This window comes from Anabrus simplex, chromosome 1, assembly GCF_040414725.1.
Source record: "Anabrus simplex isolate iqAnaSimp1 chromosome 1, ASM4041472v1, whole genome shotgun sequence".
Taxonomy (NCBI): Eukaryota; Metazoa; Arthropoda; class Insecta; order Orthoptera; family Tettigoniidae; genus Anabrus; species Anabrus simplex.
The window spans coordinates 407449380-407467991 of NC_090265.1; the positions used below are offsets into that span (position 1 = coordinate 407449380).

Below are 18612 nucleotides of genomic sequence, written 5' to 3' on the forward strand. Positions count from 1 at the left end.
CCTTGGACACATCATGAGGAATGAAAGTAGATAACCATCTCCTACAGTCTATTCTTCAAGGAAAAAAGCAGAAAAGAGAAGTGTTGATCGGAGAAAAATATCCTGGTTACAAAATATCAGAATTTAGATCTCCAAAACATCTATAGAAGTATTCCAAGCCACAGGTGACGAGAACAGCACAACCAAGATGGTTGTAACATCTAAAATGGATAGAACCAGAAGAAGAAGTCCTCTTGAATTCCATCTTTATCTTCATGTTATGGTTTTTCCTGCTTTTAAAAGATCCACTCACACTTATTCGTCTACTAATGTCACTCCATACCATCTCTCCAATGACAGTTTGGAACATACTGCTTACTTTACAAACCATCACTCTCATTTTTGATCCGTATTGAACACAGCGATCTCACTCAGTTTACAAAAGAAGTACATTTATTGTTCCACCTATTCAATACAATCAGTACCACGTTCTTGGACACTAGCATACGATTTAAAAACACACATCAAACACGTCTTTTTTGTTCTTTTACAGTATAACCACATTCTATTCAACGATGTTCCACATCTTCAAGAAGGACTACTTTCACGTGAAAATCAAACATAACCTGTCTAATACTCGGAAAAAACTTGTATCAAAGCAGCTTCAACCACCACACTAACGTCTGTTTGCAACGGTTATATCAGATAATATTTTAGACCAATCAACTTAATGTGGTTAACATCATAACATTCACCTTTTTTCTTAGCCAATCTTTTAATGTCGAAATATAAACAAAATTCACCCTCAAGTTTCCAACCATTTTAGTCTTTTAAAACTTATGTTGACAACTGCCCCAGCAAATATATGCTGACTTTTATAACGAAGAGGATTCACTTCAGTACCAGACAAGTGCCATTTTTAGAACTTTATATTGACATAAATTTTCTTTTGAACAAGATTTTAAATTAGTTTACAATAATTTTAGCATATGTTGTACATGTTATATCCCAACAGCATATTTTATAACCACTATTCTGTAAAGTTAATATCATAGGAAATCATAGTTCAATTTTTATGAATTATAAAGTGTCATTGTCCTCTAAACAATGTTTGTTTCAAGATTAAATTAATATGACTGATGATGCCCATTAAGAAGGGCGAAACATGTCCCCATAATATTTAGATTTTCTATGTCTAATTGACCACATAACGTGGTAATGATTGTATTGAATAGGTGGAACAATAAATGTACTTCTTTTGTAAACGGAGTGAGACATACTGCTTAGTCGAACAGCTCATCTCCTTACTCCCAAGTCTTCCCATAGGATGTACCTTTCCAGCCCAAAGTTAGCAACATTTTTGTAACAGTACTCTTTTAAAAAACAATAAAGGTGTTCACTAATCCACCTATTCAATACTTTATTTTCACTTAAACTGGTTACAAAAAACACAATAACACTTATTTGGGACATGTTTTGCCCTTAATTTAGGGCATCTTCAGCCTAAAATAATCTTCAAAAGTACATATAATAATACAAATAGAAGCTAAAAGATCAGCTAGTTACTAAAATTTGGTACATACAATGTGAATATTGATACAGTACACTAATGAAAACATGTTAATGGAACACTGTCAATGATCATATTAAAACTATCTTGTCAGAGACTAAAACTTCCTCCATTAAAAATACGTAGTTATAATTAAAATGGTTCAAATAAAAATGTTTGTGGATTCACCAATGTGATAATATGTATGTTGCCAACAAAATGAGGGCATAAACATACGCACAAAAATGTCATAGTGTCATTGTGCATGTCAAGGTGTTATTGTGTTTATGTAACCACTTTAAGTGGAAATAAAGTATTGAATAGGTGGATTAGTGAACACCTTTATTGTTTTTGAACTGTAAATTTTCAATAATGACCAATAATGTTTATAACATGTAACAGTACTCTTTTGTCGGAAACCACCAAGAACAAATCGTATTGCTTTGCATTGGAACTTTTTGAGTTCTCATATCAAGTAATCCTGGTGTGGATCCCATACACTGCAACCACATTCTAATTAGGGTCTAACTCAAGACTTAATACGCTCTGTTCTTTATATCTTTACTACAACCCTTACATACCCTCATAATCATATGAAGAGATCTGCATCATTCTTGACTACCTCGTTAATGTAATTATCCCAATGAAGATCATTCCTAATATTAACACCCAGCTACTTATAGCGATACCCATGAGGTACTACCATCCCATTAACAGAGGAATTAAAACTGAGAGGACGTTTCCGCTTCGTGAGACAACCTGACTTTTTATCCCGTTTACCATCATACCATTGTCTGCTGTCCATCTCACAACCTTGTAGTCGGTCATAATCCTGCAACTTATTTACTACTCTATAAACTATCCGCAAATAGCCTTATCTGTGATTCCAGTTTTTTACTCACATCATTTACATATATAAGAAAACATAAAAGTCTAATAATACTGCCCTTGGGGCACCCTTCTTAATCATTACAGGATCAGACAATGCTTCACCTACTCTAATTCACTGAGTTCTATTTTCTAGAAATTTAGGGACCCATTCAACCACTGTTTGGTCTAGTTCAATAGTCCCCAATGATATCCCCTTCAATTGATCAACAGCGATACATTCCATCTGACCATCGGAATCTAAAATCTGCTATATGTTGTTGGAATCCTACAAGTTCAGCCTCAATAGAATAACCTTAATTTTACAAACGTGTCAAATATAATCAGAAAGAACACTTTCCCAGGGGTTACAAACAACATGTCAAACTGACTGGCCTCTGTAATTACGTATCTGCTTTACGTTTATCACCCTTTTCCTTGTACACTGGGGTTATCCATCTTCCTGAGGAAAGACAATCACCATGTTGGGTAGACGTGATCATTGAAGATGGATTCATAACCAAATTGATCAAGAATGCTTTCAACACGGATGATGGGACCTAGAGAAAACCACAAGAATATTCCCCAGACCATAACACTGCTCCACTGTCTTGCGTTCATCCAGCAATAGTTGTAGGTTGTTGTTTCTTTAAGTTTCTCACCGGACAGGCTGACATCTATCCGTTCTATGCAGCTAAAAACATGACCTGTTGGAGAAGGCTACCCATCACCAATCAGCAGTGGTCCAGTTGCCATCCTGTCAAGCAAATTCCAATCATTTTCAGTGATGCACTTGTGTTAACATGGGTGCAGTCACCCTCCATTTACTCCAGAGCCCCATTCACAGAAAGGCTTACTGGACTGTTGCAGCAAACACTTGTCTGGATGTGCCCTGGTTCATTCCGATGGAGGACTGTTCCATTGTAGACAAGCAGCCATTAAAAATGGCTAATGCCTATCTTGGGGTAATCACATAAATGGGATTGCAAATAAAGGGTACAGATCTCTGCACATGGTTATGAGGGTGTTTAGGGGTTGTAGTAAGGATGTAAAGGAGAGGGCATATAAGTCTCTGGTAAGACCCCAACTAGAGTATAGTTCCAGTGTATGGGACCCTCACCAGGATTACCTAATTCAAGAACTGGAAAAAAATCCAAAGAAAAGCAGCTTGATTTGTTCTGGGTGATTTCCGACAAAAGAGTAGCGTTACAAAAATGTTGCAAAGTTTGGGCTGGGTAGAATTGAGAGAAAGGAGGGCTGCTCGACTAAGTGGTATGTATCGTAATCTATAATCTTTTTAAGTGGTATGTTCCAAGCTGTCAGCGGAGAGATGGCGTGGAATGACATTAGTAGACGAATAAGTTTGAGTGGCGTTTATACAAACAGGAAAGATCACAACATGAAGGTAAAGTTCCAACTCAAGAGGACAAACTGGGGCAAATATTCATTTATAGGAAGGGGAGTTAGGGATCGGAATAACTTACCAAGGGAGATGTTCAATAAATTTCCAATTTCTTTGAAATCATTTAGGAAAAGGCTAGGAAAACAACAGATAGAGAATCTGCCACCTGGGTGACTGTCCTAAATGCAGATCAGTATTGATTGATTGAATGATTGATTGATTGATTGATTGATTGATTGATTGATTGATTGATTGATTGGATTAATCATTGTAGCCTGTCGGTTGGCCTTCACACACCATTGTAGTGGACGTTCATCCAAGATATAAACGGTGTGTGGAGCTCCACAGTTTCCACAATGGCTATTCCCAATGGTGCCATTTGTCACTCATAAGACATCTTTATCCCAGTGAAATGTGAACAGTTCACAAACGTCGCTGTTCTGAAATGCTGTCCCCCATGGCCCAAAAGCCAACAGTCATCACTTTTTGCAACTCGGTTAAATTGCTTCCCTTACTCATGACGGGCAAGAAGTGCAATGTGTACAGCCAGCCTATCAGTCACATTATATACCCGCTCCACCAGACCACGTCACGCGGCATACATCGTGGGCTATGTACTGCAGATGGCACTTCTAGCAGGTGGTCATAATAACAAGATTCAAGTGTGAGAAAAGATGTCAAAAAGGTAAGCAAGCTTAATATGAATCCAAACCACAGGGACGTGATTTCTTATTTCAAAAATTTTGTAGTCACTGGGTGGGACCTGAAAAAAAAAAACCACTACTTTCATAATAATTTCAGCATTTTTGTAGGAACATGATATTGAAAAATAACCTACTTTTGTATAAAAATCCCATCTGAAATTCAACATAAAAAATCTTCACTGCAATTTCCTTTTCTCTCCTTCCCCAGCAAGACAACAAAACTCTGATTTATATCAGATGGAGAAAACTAAGGTCAAATATCTATGCTACTGATAGTCAACTGGTGGTTACTACAGGAACTAACACTGCATACGAGCACAGTAGGTACAGACCTGGTGGTCGTTCCATAACTGTAAGGAGACCTGTACGCCGAGTGCGATTTGGTTGCTGTTGCTGAAGCATCATTTTTCGTTGGGCTTCTTGGACTTCTTCAGTACTGGCCATTGCCAGTGTGTGGCGTTTTGAATTACCACGACCCTCCATGTACCTAGGCAAAGAACAAACTGTAATGCTCTGTATGGACAGATAAAAAGCAGCACTAAGAGAGAATTACACTCTGAACTGAAATGGACATGTAAATTTCAACTATTTCATTTTATCCAGTTCCTCATTGCAATAATATGACAAGCAGCACAAGAGGGCACCATACCTTGCTACTGCGTGTGGATCTGGCAATTCTTCACCGGCAGCTAAGACTGTAGGATCAGCCTGTAAATGTGGTCCTTCCAGCATCCCATTCTGAGGATTGTGGGCTGTGATAGGTTGTGATCGCTGAGAAAGTGTTGGGCTACCTGGCTGCAGCTGGAACAAAAAATAAACCAGTTTGAATATTTGTAAAGAATTTTTAAAATATTAATTTTACGGGTCACATGGTAAAATGAGTTTTATACATTTGACATGTTTCATTCTTGGAAGAATATCATCAAATTCTATCAAATCACACTCAAATATTTGGAAGCTGCAAGAGGGTCTTCATGTTAAGATACTAGTAGTTTATTTTTTACAGGCAGTTGGGAAATGCACAGCTATTTTCAGGTCTGTGTTCGACAGACTGAAAAGCTTTTAAGTTACAGTTAACCGAGTCGACACTGAAAAATATGGCTTCTGCCTTAATGGATCAGATCCAGTTTAGAAACTTCTGCACCAGATACACTCAATTCATATTCTGGTACAATTCCCGTGGTTGCCCCTTTGTACACAAAAATATCTTAACACATACCCAGTTTCACAATCGCAGATCACAAAAGTTTTTATCCTACAGCAGTGCATCTTGGAGGGGATAAGCTATGGGGCCGACTTTAGGGTATCCATGACCATGACTTGGATTCTCCATATGATTCACTAAAACCTTTCCTGGATGTTTTCCCAGACCTGAAAATAGCTGTGTTTTTTCCAACTACCTGTAAAAAGTAAACTACTACACCCTACCTCAAATAACCTGAGAGATAAAGTAAACACCAAAAACACACGGTAATTGCGGTGGTACAGTCTTTGACGTTCTATCTTTTGGTAAGGTGTTAAAAATACTTTACATGTGTTAAGTAAAGTTATTTTACGCCGGCCCCCGTGGTGTAGGGGTAGCGTCCCTGCCTCTTACCCGGAGGCCCCGGGTTCGATTCCCGGCCAGGTCAGGGATTTTTACCTGGACCTGAGGGCTGGTTCGAGGTCCACTCAGCCTACGTGATTAGAATTGAGGAGCTATCTGACGGTGAGATAGCGGCCCCGGTCTAGAAAGCCAAGAATAACGGCCGAGAGGATTCGTCGTGCTGACCACATGACACCTCGTAATCTGCAGGCCTTCGGGCTGAGCAGCGGTCGCTTGGTAGGCCAAGGCTCTTCAAGGGCTGTAGTGCCATGGGGTTTGGTTTGGTTAGTAAAGTTATTTCCGTGTGAAAGTTATGTATGCCATCTAAATCCGTTTATCTTCACTTTTCACTTGAATAGCGTTGAACTTTCATCTATACACACTTTCTGAAATGGAAACTTCACAAAACTTTCTTCTGAGATGGTGAACAATTAGCCACCTTCAAGTTATGTGTTATTGTCACAGAAGTGAATCGTATGTAGAGTGACCAGATGCAAACAAATATACAAAACAAAAAAAAAGGACAAAACTATGTAAAAAGGAGGACAATGCCAGAAAAATGAGGACACAAAAATACCCCATTGAGAGTCCGAATTTAGAAGTATATATTCTAATTTTCACACAAACAAAATTTATCCATTTCCATATTATACAGGAAATATTTACAAAATTTAAACAACGAAACTAATTTACACGCCCTGTTGGTACTTTTCTGAAGATTCTGTTGCCCTCAGGAGTTTCTGCGTGTCTAACATATGCAGCATAAAAAGATACACATGTAAATTCCTTTAGATTATACTGAACCATTAAGAGGATTTTTGCAGATTCTATTTTAAAACGGTTCCTGTTATCAGACTATTGTGCCCTGGTATAGAAAAAAGTATTCTGCAAGTTTTAATAACTCTGAACTACAATCAACTGACTTACGCAAATTGACATTTTGCCTATTTCTGATTACAAGGTAACTTGTTAAATTCAGGGTCATTACTACTCTCATTCAGGAATTGTTTGAAACTGAAGAATTGATCAAAAGATTTTGCATCATCAATTTGAAAGGATTTAGACTTGTGAACTTGCAAATACAGAATACATTTTTCAACATCACAATAATCAATATCACTTTTCAGTGCCATCCATTTAAAACAGACTTCCTTCAAATCCCTGTTATCTCCTGTCGCTTGTCACATTATCAGCTGTTGCACATTAACATAGCAGTATTCTGACTTGTTATTGCTGAGGGAGAAGCATGCAGTATGCAGAGTGGTAAATAGCATCTATCATCACAATACAAGGCATGCAAAGAATAATTGTATGTACTGTATATCCATAATCACATTTCTATATATCGATATGATATCCATGATGCTGTGGCGTTATGAAGTAGTAAAACAGATAACCCCAAAATAAGCAGGTTCGCTAAAAAAGCAGGACACTTGAGGTTTGTTTTAATAATCCACTCGGACCCTGGACAGTGGTCTAAAAAGGAGGACATGTCTGGATAAAAGAGGACATCTGGTCACCCTAATCATATGGAGAAGTAAGAAGTACCTATCCTTCAATATATAATCTGAAAACTGAGGGGTGTCAAGAAGCAGATCAATATACCAGTATTCTATGATATTCAGCTTCTCTATTTGAACCATTAGCACTGTCAATGCAAAACTTTTGAATAGTTTCCACTGATGTAAATGTGATTTTGTATTTGGCAGCATTTTCTCCAAGACAAACTATAATATTATACGTGTCAGTGTATAATAATTATTACATGACCTAATATCCCCAAAATAATATTGAACCCATGACCTTTGAGCCATAAGGAGCCAGAGTCCCTAAAGTTATTACATGAGGTCCCATATAAATTACAAGTCATGAGTTCTAGCTACATTTTTATTTCTGACCAGAGACGGCACATGGAGAAACAGGAGGAGATTCTCATTCTCACGCTAGAGAAATTAAGTCACCCGCATGTGTAGAATGTGCCAGGATATGTCGGGACTATTTTTCTAATAGAAGTACATTTTTAAGAAGAGTTGACAACGAAACTGCCATAGTAAAGATCAGGAAATTTTAAGTGAAACAATCTAGTTATTAATGGTAAAGACTTTAGACCACTAAATAGCTCCAGAAGGAAATTTATTGAAAGACACGCCTGTTCATTTGAACTCTGATACATCGACCAAATATAGTGCCTAGCTTATGAGGTAATTTAACAATTCAGTTGGTTAAGAGAAACGCTTAAATGCTTATCATCAATACTGCTACTAAACTAAACAACTGCCATAAGTACATTTTTATGGGGTTGAAAAAGTGTCTGTAAAATTTTTGGCAGTAAGTGCAGATGGCATGAGAGTGGGAGTAAATGTTATAAAAGAACGATGCGCCATTTTGTGATCCCACATTGTGTTCAGAGAATTTGAAGCGACCGCATGCTACTCAGAAGAACAGTAAAAATTGGTTGTGTAGACGAAGTTACCATTGGGAGGGCAGTTTGGCCAAAGGTGGCTATATAAGATCATCTCCAAGTGGAGAAAGATTGTCCGTCAAGTTAATGGTATTCCCATGTGGAACCGTCATATAAATTCGTATCAAGCCAACAGACGGTCATTGTAATGCCAGAAGTTCTGCAGTTAAATTAACCAATATTTATTTATTTAACTTCGTTTGCATGTGCGGATCGGTGTTTTGACGAACATGTTTGGTTTGCAAGGAAGAGAACGTGTGAAGGGCATTTTTTTTTTGTTTAAGTCATTATTTTCAGGTGAATGACAATGAAGACAGAGAAGGGAAAAATGTTTTGTAAAGCCACTATCTGTCTAGATGGCTAAATAAAGAATGAGAGAGGCTGGTAAGCCTGTTCTGATGGGAGACGACGTACGACTACAGGTATGTGGATTAACACCCTCATAGAGTGCTTTTATTTATTTATTTCATGATGTCACCATTTTTTTTGTGTGTATCTGTGATGCATTTTGGTCACCCTTTTATTTTGTGAAGATGGCAGAGGAATATGACAAAACGTCATTTTTTAAATGTTTCTTGGATAATTGGGAAGTCGCGAAACTAGTGTGTAAAGTGTTGTATAGTAGTAGATTTGATGGTTGAGAAACTAATACAATGTTTAAAGCAAAGTATCATTTCTGTACATTTATTTTCTATATTTGTAGTTTGCCAAAGTTAAGACATTAATTTATCATAAAATTCTCTTTAGTGTAAAGATGAAATTCATGTAAGTGTAATCAGTTGTTTATCATTCAGAGTGATTGCGCAGTAATGGTGGAGTGTCAGCTGGCACAGAAGGCCCACCATTGTGTTCGGCAACATAAAGTTTGTCAAGGGAAGTTATGAGGTGAAACCGGTAAAATTTGTTACAGGGGATTGCTATTCCAAAGTCTGTTGAAATCTGTGTAAAATTGATGAAAGGAAATTAACGGTAAAATTTTGTGAGTTAAGTTGTGAGTTTAAATATTATCTCAGATATGCAAGGAGAGATGGTTAGTTGTCACAGTGTGTTTTATGTAACAGCATTGTGGGTCACCCAAGAGAGAAATTCCATATTATTGTCATGTAGAGATTGTGTGATAGCAAGTGTTTCAAGTCTTGAGAAAATGGGGAGGAATGAAGGAATGTGGATCAGGTTGTTGAAATCCTGTAGTGCTGATGCCGGGATTTTCAGTGTAGGAAGCCCGAGAAGTTATTTTGTGTAATTTAATGAGATGGGAATAGGGTCAGTCCATAGTTAGGATTCCACGTGAAACCACAGGACCGTGATGGATAAGAATATATGAGTGACGTTTTAAATTAAATCTCTTCACATAATCTTTGTGGGTCAAGAATTATATTTCGTGTGAATTGCCAGTGAGGCGAGGTTTTTATATGATGCAAGTTAAGATAGCATGTGCGTTTTGTTTAGAGATATCAGGGGGAGCTCGTGTTACCGTTATTCCAGCTAGCTGTTAGGTGGTTGAGCCAGCCTACTACTAGAAAGAAACTGTAACTGAGATTCGTCATTTGTAGTAAAATGTTTTGAATTAGATTTCATTATTTAGAAGAGACTCGTTTTAGTAGAAACTTGAATTCATTATCAAAGCGATGGAAATGAGACAATGGTACGATATATTGGAAATAACCATTTTCAGGGATGTCAAAATTGAGAATCTAGTGATGTCTGATGTTATTGAGGGTTGCATAAAGTTTTATTTGAATGTCATGATAGCTGTCAATCCATAGACTTCGTGATGGATGACTTGTGTTGTTGTTGGTTCCCAAGGCACAAATGTAAGTTCTTGTGATATGAGGTCATGCTTGTGGAGAACATGGGGTGCAGTAGTCCATCCATCCTAGAGTTGGTTGAGGTGCATTACGACACTTCAGTCTCGTCGACCTGAAACCATGTCCAAGGAGGTGCCAGAATTAGTCCAAGGGATAACCATAGGCGTAATAAGCAATGTGACATGGATTGTTTATTTTGCGTTGTGTGTAAATTTATGTAGATTATAGGATTTAATGTTAGGATTACCCAAGATAGTTCCTTAATAATTGTTAGTGTTATAATGTAAGCTTGTTGAGTGACGTCATGAAATAAATAAATAGTACTGGTAATTATGACAATGTATCCCATTTCCAGCGGCGATGAAGAAAAGTACGAGCATAAAACAATATTAGATCAAAATCATCGTCAATAATGTTTCTGATAAACATGTCCGAGTAACACAATAATGTAATTAAATAATTAGGGATTTTAAAAAAACCATTCGTCTGGGGTAGATAAATTTTGTTGTTAATTAGGATTATGAGATTACTTCATTTATTAATCTATTTAATTCAGTGAAATCGTATTTGAGAATTAGCTTAAAACCAAGTGAATAGCTTGAAAATGTATTCTGGAAATCTTAGTTTTATTTGCTGAGAAATCTCAACTTATTAACATAACAATTAAGGGAACATGTCTGATGGCAAAGGGACTTTACTGCCACAAGTGTTGTGGGCATTTGTTGTTTTTGGTATTATTTTTTATTTTGATTTGTTGAGCATCAGATGTGCTGGGGTTTTATTAATGTGGAAACCTTGGTCATCAACTACTGTAACTTAACTGTGTTCAGCCTTCAGCTTAGAAATTTGGATGGTCATGGGGTCATCAACCTCAGTGACTTACATTTGGGCCATCTGCCATTATAGCATCATTTTCCTTGCGCTCATCATCCACAACTACTTTAACGTAATTCACAAAGTTAGATGTCGGTCCATGACATAGTCGCAGGTGTCATCGATTCAATTAAGTGTCCATGCCGTTCAACCACTGTGTGGCACATACCGATTAGACTGCCTTAATTATACCAAGAGTTCAGAGCTCGTGCTACAGGGGCTGAATCACTACGAACCATTATGATGGTACATGCAGTCTCGCATGGAAACCAATCTTAGGGATCTCCAGACTTTCATTATTTCATATCGTCTGCATGCCAGATACACGCCTCCCAAAGAAAATCTTGTTCTCCCAACTAAAGAATGGCCAGCGTAACCATGGAGGGCAGCTTAAACGAAATAAGGATGTTCTAAAGTGTAATCTTAAGATGTCATATTGATACGGTCAACTGGGAAACTACAGCCGAGGATAGGCCCAAATGACGTAGCATTGTATACAATGGAGTTGAACATCTAGAAAAAGATAGGAGAAGATTAGAAGCTGAGAGGAGGAACCACAGGAAAGAACGAGCGAATGCGAGGGATGGCGTTCTTGCACAACCATCTGCTGCAACTACTAGTGTGTGCTGTCACTGCAATAAAATCTATGCATCCAGAATCGGACTGTTCAGCCATCTGAGACGACACAATTAATACGTTGAAATGACGTTGTATTTATATACTATATATTCATTGACGAATACATGCCTATGATGATGATTTCATTCTTAAATTAAGACGGTTGTTTCTAGTAAGGATACCCCTCAGGCAGTTGAATTAAAGCCAGTGTCTCTCATTGTCATTATTGTTATTAATTTTTCTTAAATGGACAAGACTGAGTTCATTGTTTAGGGATGATAATTGTCATAAGTTTCTTCGACCTCAATATCAATTTCTTTTGACTCTAGTCCTCTCATTTAGTAGATAGTTTAAACTACTGAAACCCGCCTCTTACCTAAGCAAGTGATGAAGAACCCGTAGACGACCCAAGAGAAAGATCTCATGCCGATTTGCTAATAGGTAAGGAAGGTACGTATCCTACGAAGGACCTTAAAGGGTTCAATATAAACTTGTAATATTTATTTATTTATTTATTTAATTTGATATTTCTTGTATAAAAACTACCAATAGTGAGGGAAAAATTGAAAACAGCCAAAGCTATGGTTTCATTCCGTACATATCTAGAGGGGTATCCTTACTAGAAACAACCGTCTTAATTTAAGAATGAAATCATCATCATCAAAATTGTGCACAACTGAACTAAACACATAACCATGCCATTGGAACATCAGAAGATAGGTACGGCTTGTTTATCTTGGGTTTTGCACAATTGGTTGATCAACATCTGCAACTTTCATTATAATCACTGCCATTCCTATCATCATTATTTTCAAAATCACTAAAATCGGAATATTCAATTTCCGATTCCAATTTGGATAAAACCCTTATAACCTTGGATTCTGTAAGATTGTGCTTTTCCTCGTAGACAACATAACTTACTCATCCCTGATGCAGGCCTCACTGCCAGCTTCAACGCTAGACATGCCACAGCTGATAAAGCAGAGTGTCGTATTTGTCGTAATAACTCGTGAATGAATTAGCAAATAACCATTAAATAACCACCTATTTACTCCAGACAGACAGCTGTAAATGACCATGGAATTTGAATGATTTCTGATGTCAACATTGCGAGTACTGCATAGTTATAGAGTACTGCATAGTTATAATCGGATGTATGTCTCACTTGCAATATCACGGGTACAGCAGAGTAGCAATTATTCTCCATGCTCGCTATATTGTGAGCACAGCAATGTAAAGTTATTTTTCCTGTTGATAAAAAGCCAGCAGTTACTACTGATAACGATGTAAATGCCATGCACAAATGGGAAATATTACACTCAATATTACGAGTCTGCAAGGATGACTAAATATTGCATTCCTAAACACTACCTGATATAAACATGAAATTTTTGAGTTATTTTTATACCATGCTTCATCTGAATTTGACCTATATAGAGAAACATGAGAGTATGAATTAAATCAACTTCACTTAGAAACTGCCTCTGTAATTTCCAGAGATTTGAAAACAAACACCACTCAAGATTGAGTCATCTCTAGTTGAATTATTCTTACAATCAAACAGTTTTTTAATTAGAGTTTTATTAAACTAAACTCCATTCATTTTTTGTACCAAAATTAAGCATCATCATGAATTACATACACTAAAGGCCCATGTTTAGAGTTCTAAAGTCATCAAGAGTGACTTATCTAGTTATCACCTGAGGAATATTTTCTTGCAAGTTAAGTACTAACCAACTGCAACTGCTCCTGACTACCAGGTTGGCTCCAGGCACCCTCCATTTGCCGACTGAAGAACATTTTCAAATTAGCTCCTCCATCTGAAGCACGGCGACCAAAACCACCAACTGCAAGGAAAATCAAAGTGGTGAAATTTACAGGGAGGAAGAGATAATGAAATAAGCATTAAAATCAACTAAGTAACTGAAGAAGTACTGGAAAATATACAATTAAGAGCAAACAACACATTGGCAGGCAAGTACATGGTTAAGAAAATATAAATGAAAAATCACATAGTCAAATTATTTTTAAATGGACAAAAGAGAGATTATCGAGATGGTTGTGTAGTGTAGTTGTGGAGTTGGTATGTGGGAAACTGGGAGTGAGATTTCTAGATCCTAATGGGTGGGTAAGAGATAGGAATCTGCGTTCAGATGGTCTTCACTTAAACCACAGTGGTACATATAAGTTATGAAATTTGTTTAGAAGAGTTATATGGAAGTACATTCAGGGAAACGGGGTGGTCTAGGGAACAGTGATAAGGGTACAGGGATCTGGAATTCAAGTAAGGATGACATAAAAATGTTAGTGTTGAATTGTAGAAGTACTGTAAAGAAAGGAATAGAATTAAGTAATTTAATAGATATACTTACCAGATATTGAAATAGGAGTTGAATCATGGATGAGATATGATATAATGGATGCAGAAATTTTCTCACGGAACTGGAGTGTGTAAATACAAAGTACGTTACAAGTGTTTTCTTTTTTTTAAATATCCACCTATTCAATACAAAGAGATCTTTTCTAAGAATTAAATATTATTATAAAATGTTAAGGGACATGTTTCGCCCATATTAAGGGCATCGTCAAACTCAAACCTGTATGGTGAAAAATCAGGATCCTGATTGTTCTTACAAGTCATAAAAAGAGGATATCAATATAGGTGTTAGTCTAACCATAAAAAATTATTAGAATGTCCTTAGTTAAAATCGTAGTAACAAGCTGCACGTCACAAGTTCACAAGATTATACTTTCCGGAGCATTGAGTCAATGCGCCCCAAAACCTGTTGAGGGTAGAGCAATAAACAGCTCAATCTTTATAATGAAATAGAAATGTGTTTCCTTGATAACTCCTGTTGGAGGATAAGAAAGAGTAAAGCTGATAGACTGTTAAAGATGTTAATTTCGTATGTTAAGACAACAGTCTTCTTAAATAGCTGTTCAGCTGTCTATAGTCTTATTTAACTGGCTTGAAGGTGTGGAAGTTGAATGTGTTACTATAATATAGCAGTCTTCCTTTTGGGCGCATTGACTCAACGCTCTGGAAAGTATAATCTTGTGAACTTGTGACATGCAGCTTGTTATAACGATTTTAACCAAGGACATTCTAATAACACCTATATTGATATCCTCTTTTTACGACTTGTAAGAACAATCAGGATCCTGATTTTTCACAATACAGGTTTGAGTTTGAGGCTGATGATGCCCTTAATATGGGCGAAACATGTCTCTAAACATTTTATAATAATATTTAATTATTAAAAAAGATCTCTTTGTATTGATGTTATATCCCAGTAGAATGTGTGCATGTTGACCACAGCATTTATATAGAAACTGTGTTATTCTTTGTAGAGGTTGCTTTTTGTTAGTGTATCACGAGACACTTTTCAATACAGTGTTTGTGTAAGCAAGGCGTTCGTGTTTAATTATAAATGTCATTCATGTATGGTCATAACAATTGAATAGGTGGATATTAAAAAAAAATAACACTTGTAGCATACTTTGTATTTACGTACATTTCAATACGGACCTAACATGAGAATTATAACGTACTGGAGTGTGTATCGTAGAGATAGAGTAGGAATGGTAGGAAGGGGAGTATTCATTCTGGTGAAAGAAGAATTTTGTAAGCTGAAAAAGTTAAAGATGAGAAACATGAAATTCTTGGTGAACGACTCATTTCCAAAGATAATAGGCAACTTGATGTCTTTGGAATGTACAGAACGGGAAAGGGTAGTGCTGATGCTGATTCAGAATTATCTGATAAGATAATTTATTATTGTTATTTGCTTTATGTCTCACTAACTACTTTTACAGTTTTTGGAGATGCCGAGGTGCCGGAATTTAGTCCCGCAGTTCTTTTACGTGCCGGTAAATCTACAGACACGAGGCTGTCATATTTGAGCACCTTCAAATACCACCGGACCAAGCCAGGATCGAATCTGCCAAGTTGGTGTCAGAAGGCCAGTGCCTCAACCGTCTGAGCCACTCAGCCCAGCAATGAGATAATCAGCTATGTGGGAAATGACATGGAAAGAATGTGATTGTAGCGGGTGATCTCAATTTACCAAATGTCAATTGGGAGGGTAATGCGAACGACAAGAAGCATGACCAACAAATGGCAAATAAGTTAATATGGGAAGGACAGCTGATTCAGAAAGTAATGGAACCAACTAGAGGCAAGAATATACTGGACATGGTGCTGGTAAAACCAGATGAGTTGTATAGAGAAACCGAAGTAATAGATGGTATTAGTGATCATGAAAGCTGTTTCTTGTCATAGTTAAAAATAAATGTGATAGAAAGGAAAGTCTTAAAATTAAGGACTATTAGGAAGTACCATATGGATAATAAAGCAGGCATAAGGGAGTTTTTAAAAAGTAACTATGATCGGTGGAAAACGATAAACAAAAATGTAAACAGATTCTGGGATGGGTTTAAAGAAATTGTTGAGGAATGTGAAAACAGGTTTGTACCTTTAAAGGTGGTAAGGTGGAAGATACCAAGATACCAAGAAGGAGGTGCAGATAGGAAAGAAATAGAGTTAGCAAGTAAGGAAGTACATGTAAACTACGAACAACAACCCCCATAAGTACCCTGAACCAAGAAGTCATTCTACAATCAATTCTCACTGCAGCCCAATTGTCAACATAAATGCCTCTGATTGATTTTAATAATCTACCCTTAATCCCATAGTCCCCCAGTATGCCGAGCATATTTTCCCTCGGTACCCTGTCATGCTTTCGCTAGATCTACGAAACATGAACATAACTATTTCTCTCGTAACAATTTTCAATTACCTGGCGCATAATGAAAATCTGATCCTGACAGCCCCTCTGTGGTTTGAAACCACACTGGTTTTCATCCAACTTCCTCTCAACTACTGATCGCATCCTCCCTTCCAAGATGCCAGTGATTACTTTGCCTGGTATACTAATCAATGAGATACCTCGATCGTTGTTGCAATCCTTCCTGTTCCTTTGGTTATAGATAGGTGCAATTACTGCTTTTGTCCAGTCTGAAGGTACCTTCCCAACACTCCATGCTAATCTTATTATTCTATGAAGCTATTTCATCCCTGCCTTCCCACTATACTTCACCATTTCAGGTCTAATTTCATCTATTCCTGCTGCTTTAAGACAATGGAATTTATTTACCATCCTTTCCACTTTCTCAAGCATAATTACACCAACATCATTTTCCTCCTCCCCATGAGCTCCGTTGTTTGCGACACCACCATGAACATTTCTTTTTATGTTGAGAAGATGTTCAAAATATTCCCTCCACCTCTCCAGTGATTCCCTGGGATCTATTATGAGAACACCTGAACTACCCAAAACACTGTTCAATTCCTTTGTCCTACCCTTCCTAAGATTCCATATTACTGTCCAGAAAGGTTTCCCTACTGCTTGACCTAGCCTTTCCCCAGGTAATTACCAAAATCTTCCCAAGACTTCTTTTTGGATTCAGCAACTATTCGTTTTGCTCTGTTTCTTTCACTTATTGTCAATTCTCTGTCTGCATCAGCTCTTGTTTGGAGCTATTTCCAATAAGCCTTCTTTTTACGTTTACAAACTGCTCTCACTTCTTCATTCTTCCATGCCACCCATTCCCTTTCTATATCCTGAACCTGCTTACTGTCCACTATTCGGAACTTCTCAATAATCATAACCATGTACTTCTGTCTTTCCTTGTCCTGGAGATTTTCTACCCTTATTCCTTTGCAGACATATTTCACTTTCTCTATCCTAGGTCTAGAGATACATATTTCACTACAGATCAGATAATGGCCTGTTTCATCGAAAAATCCCCAAAAAACCTGTAGATTCCTAACAGATTTCCTGAATTCAAAGTCGGTTAAGATATAGTCTATTATGGACCTGGTACCCTTAGCCTCCCATGTGTAGCAGTGAATAGCCTTATGCTTGAAGAATGTATTCATAACTGCTAAACCCATACTAGCACAGAAGTCCAGCAAACACTTCCCATTCCCATTAGCTTCCATATCTTTCCCACATTTACCAATCACCCTTTTGTATCCTTCAGTTCTATTTCCAACTCTCGCATTGAAATCGCCCATTAGCACTATTCTATCCTTGCTGTTGACCCTGTCCACGATGTCACTCAATGCTTCATAAAACTAATCAATTTCATCCTTATCTGCACCCTCACATGGTGAATACACTGAGACAATTTTCGTCCTAACTCCTCCAACTGCCAAATCTACCCACATCATTCACTCGTTTACATGCCTAACCGAAACTATGTTGCATGCAATAGTATTCCTGATGAACAGCCCTACCCCAGACTCTGCCCTTCCCTTTTTAACAAACGTCAAGTACACTTTATAATCTCCTATTTCTTCCTCGTTATCTCCCCTTACCCGAATATGACTTACTCCTAGCACATCCAAACACATCCTCTTTGCTGACTCAGCCAGTTCTACTTTATTTCTTCCATAAGCCCCATTAATATTGATAGCTCCCCATCGAATTCCATTTCGTTCGCCAAGTTATTTCCAAGGAGCCCTTCGCCTGTCAAATGGGAGTGGGACTCCATTACTCCCAAAGGTCCTAGACTAGCTTAAAACGTTCTGAGCTCGGTAAATTCATGAAGCAGCATGCTACCCTATCTACACATAGTCCAAGTCAGGATCTCTCTTCTAACGGGTTAGGGACCACTGGTGGATTGTATAGCCCTAGCCACCTGAGCACAAGGAAGGCCATGACCCAGAATATGTCCGAGATGCCCACTCCCATTCCGTAAC

The 18612-nt window shown here is 37.5% G+C and overlaps 1 protein-coding gene across 3 annotated transcripts in view; it reads right to left on the reverse strand.

The window, feature by feature from the left end:
- The window catches only part of LOC136856864 (serine/threonine-protein kinase SIK3), a 677731-nt gene that overhangs the window by 41995 nt on the left and 617124 nt on the right, over positions 1–18612 (reverse strand). For all 3 annotated transcript variants that reach the window (XM_068224993.1, XM_068224992.1, XM_067135068.2), the window contains 3 exons: positions 13581–13693; positions 5151–5302; positions 4834–4988 (listed from right to left, as the gene is read on the reverse strand). In XM_068224993.1, coding sequence (XP_068081094.1) covers positions 4834–4988; positions 5151–5302; positions 13581–13693 — 420 coding nt within the window. The remainder of the gene's footprint in view (positions 1–4833; positions 4989–5150; positions 5303–13580; positions 13694–18612) is intronic.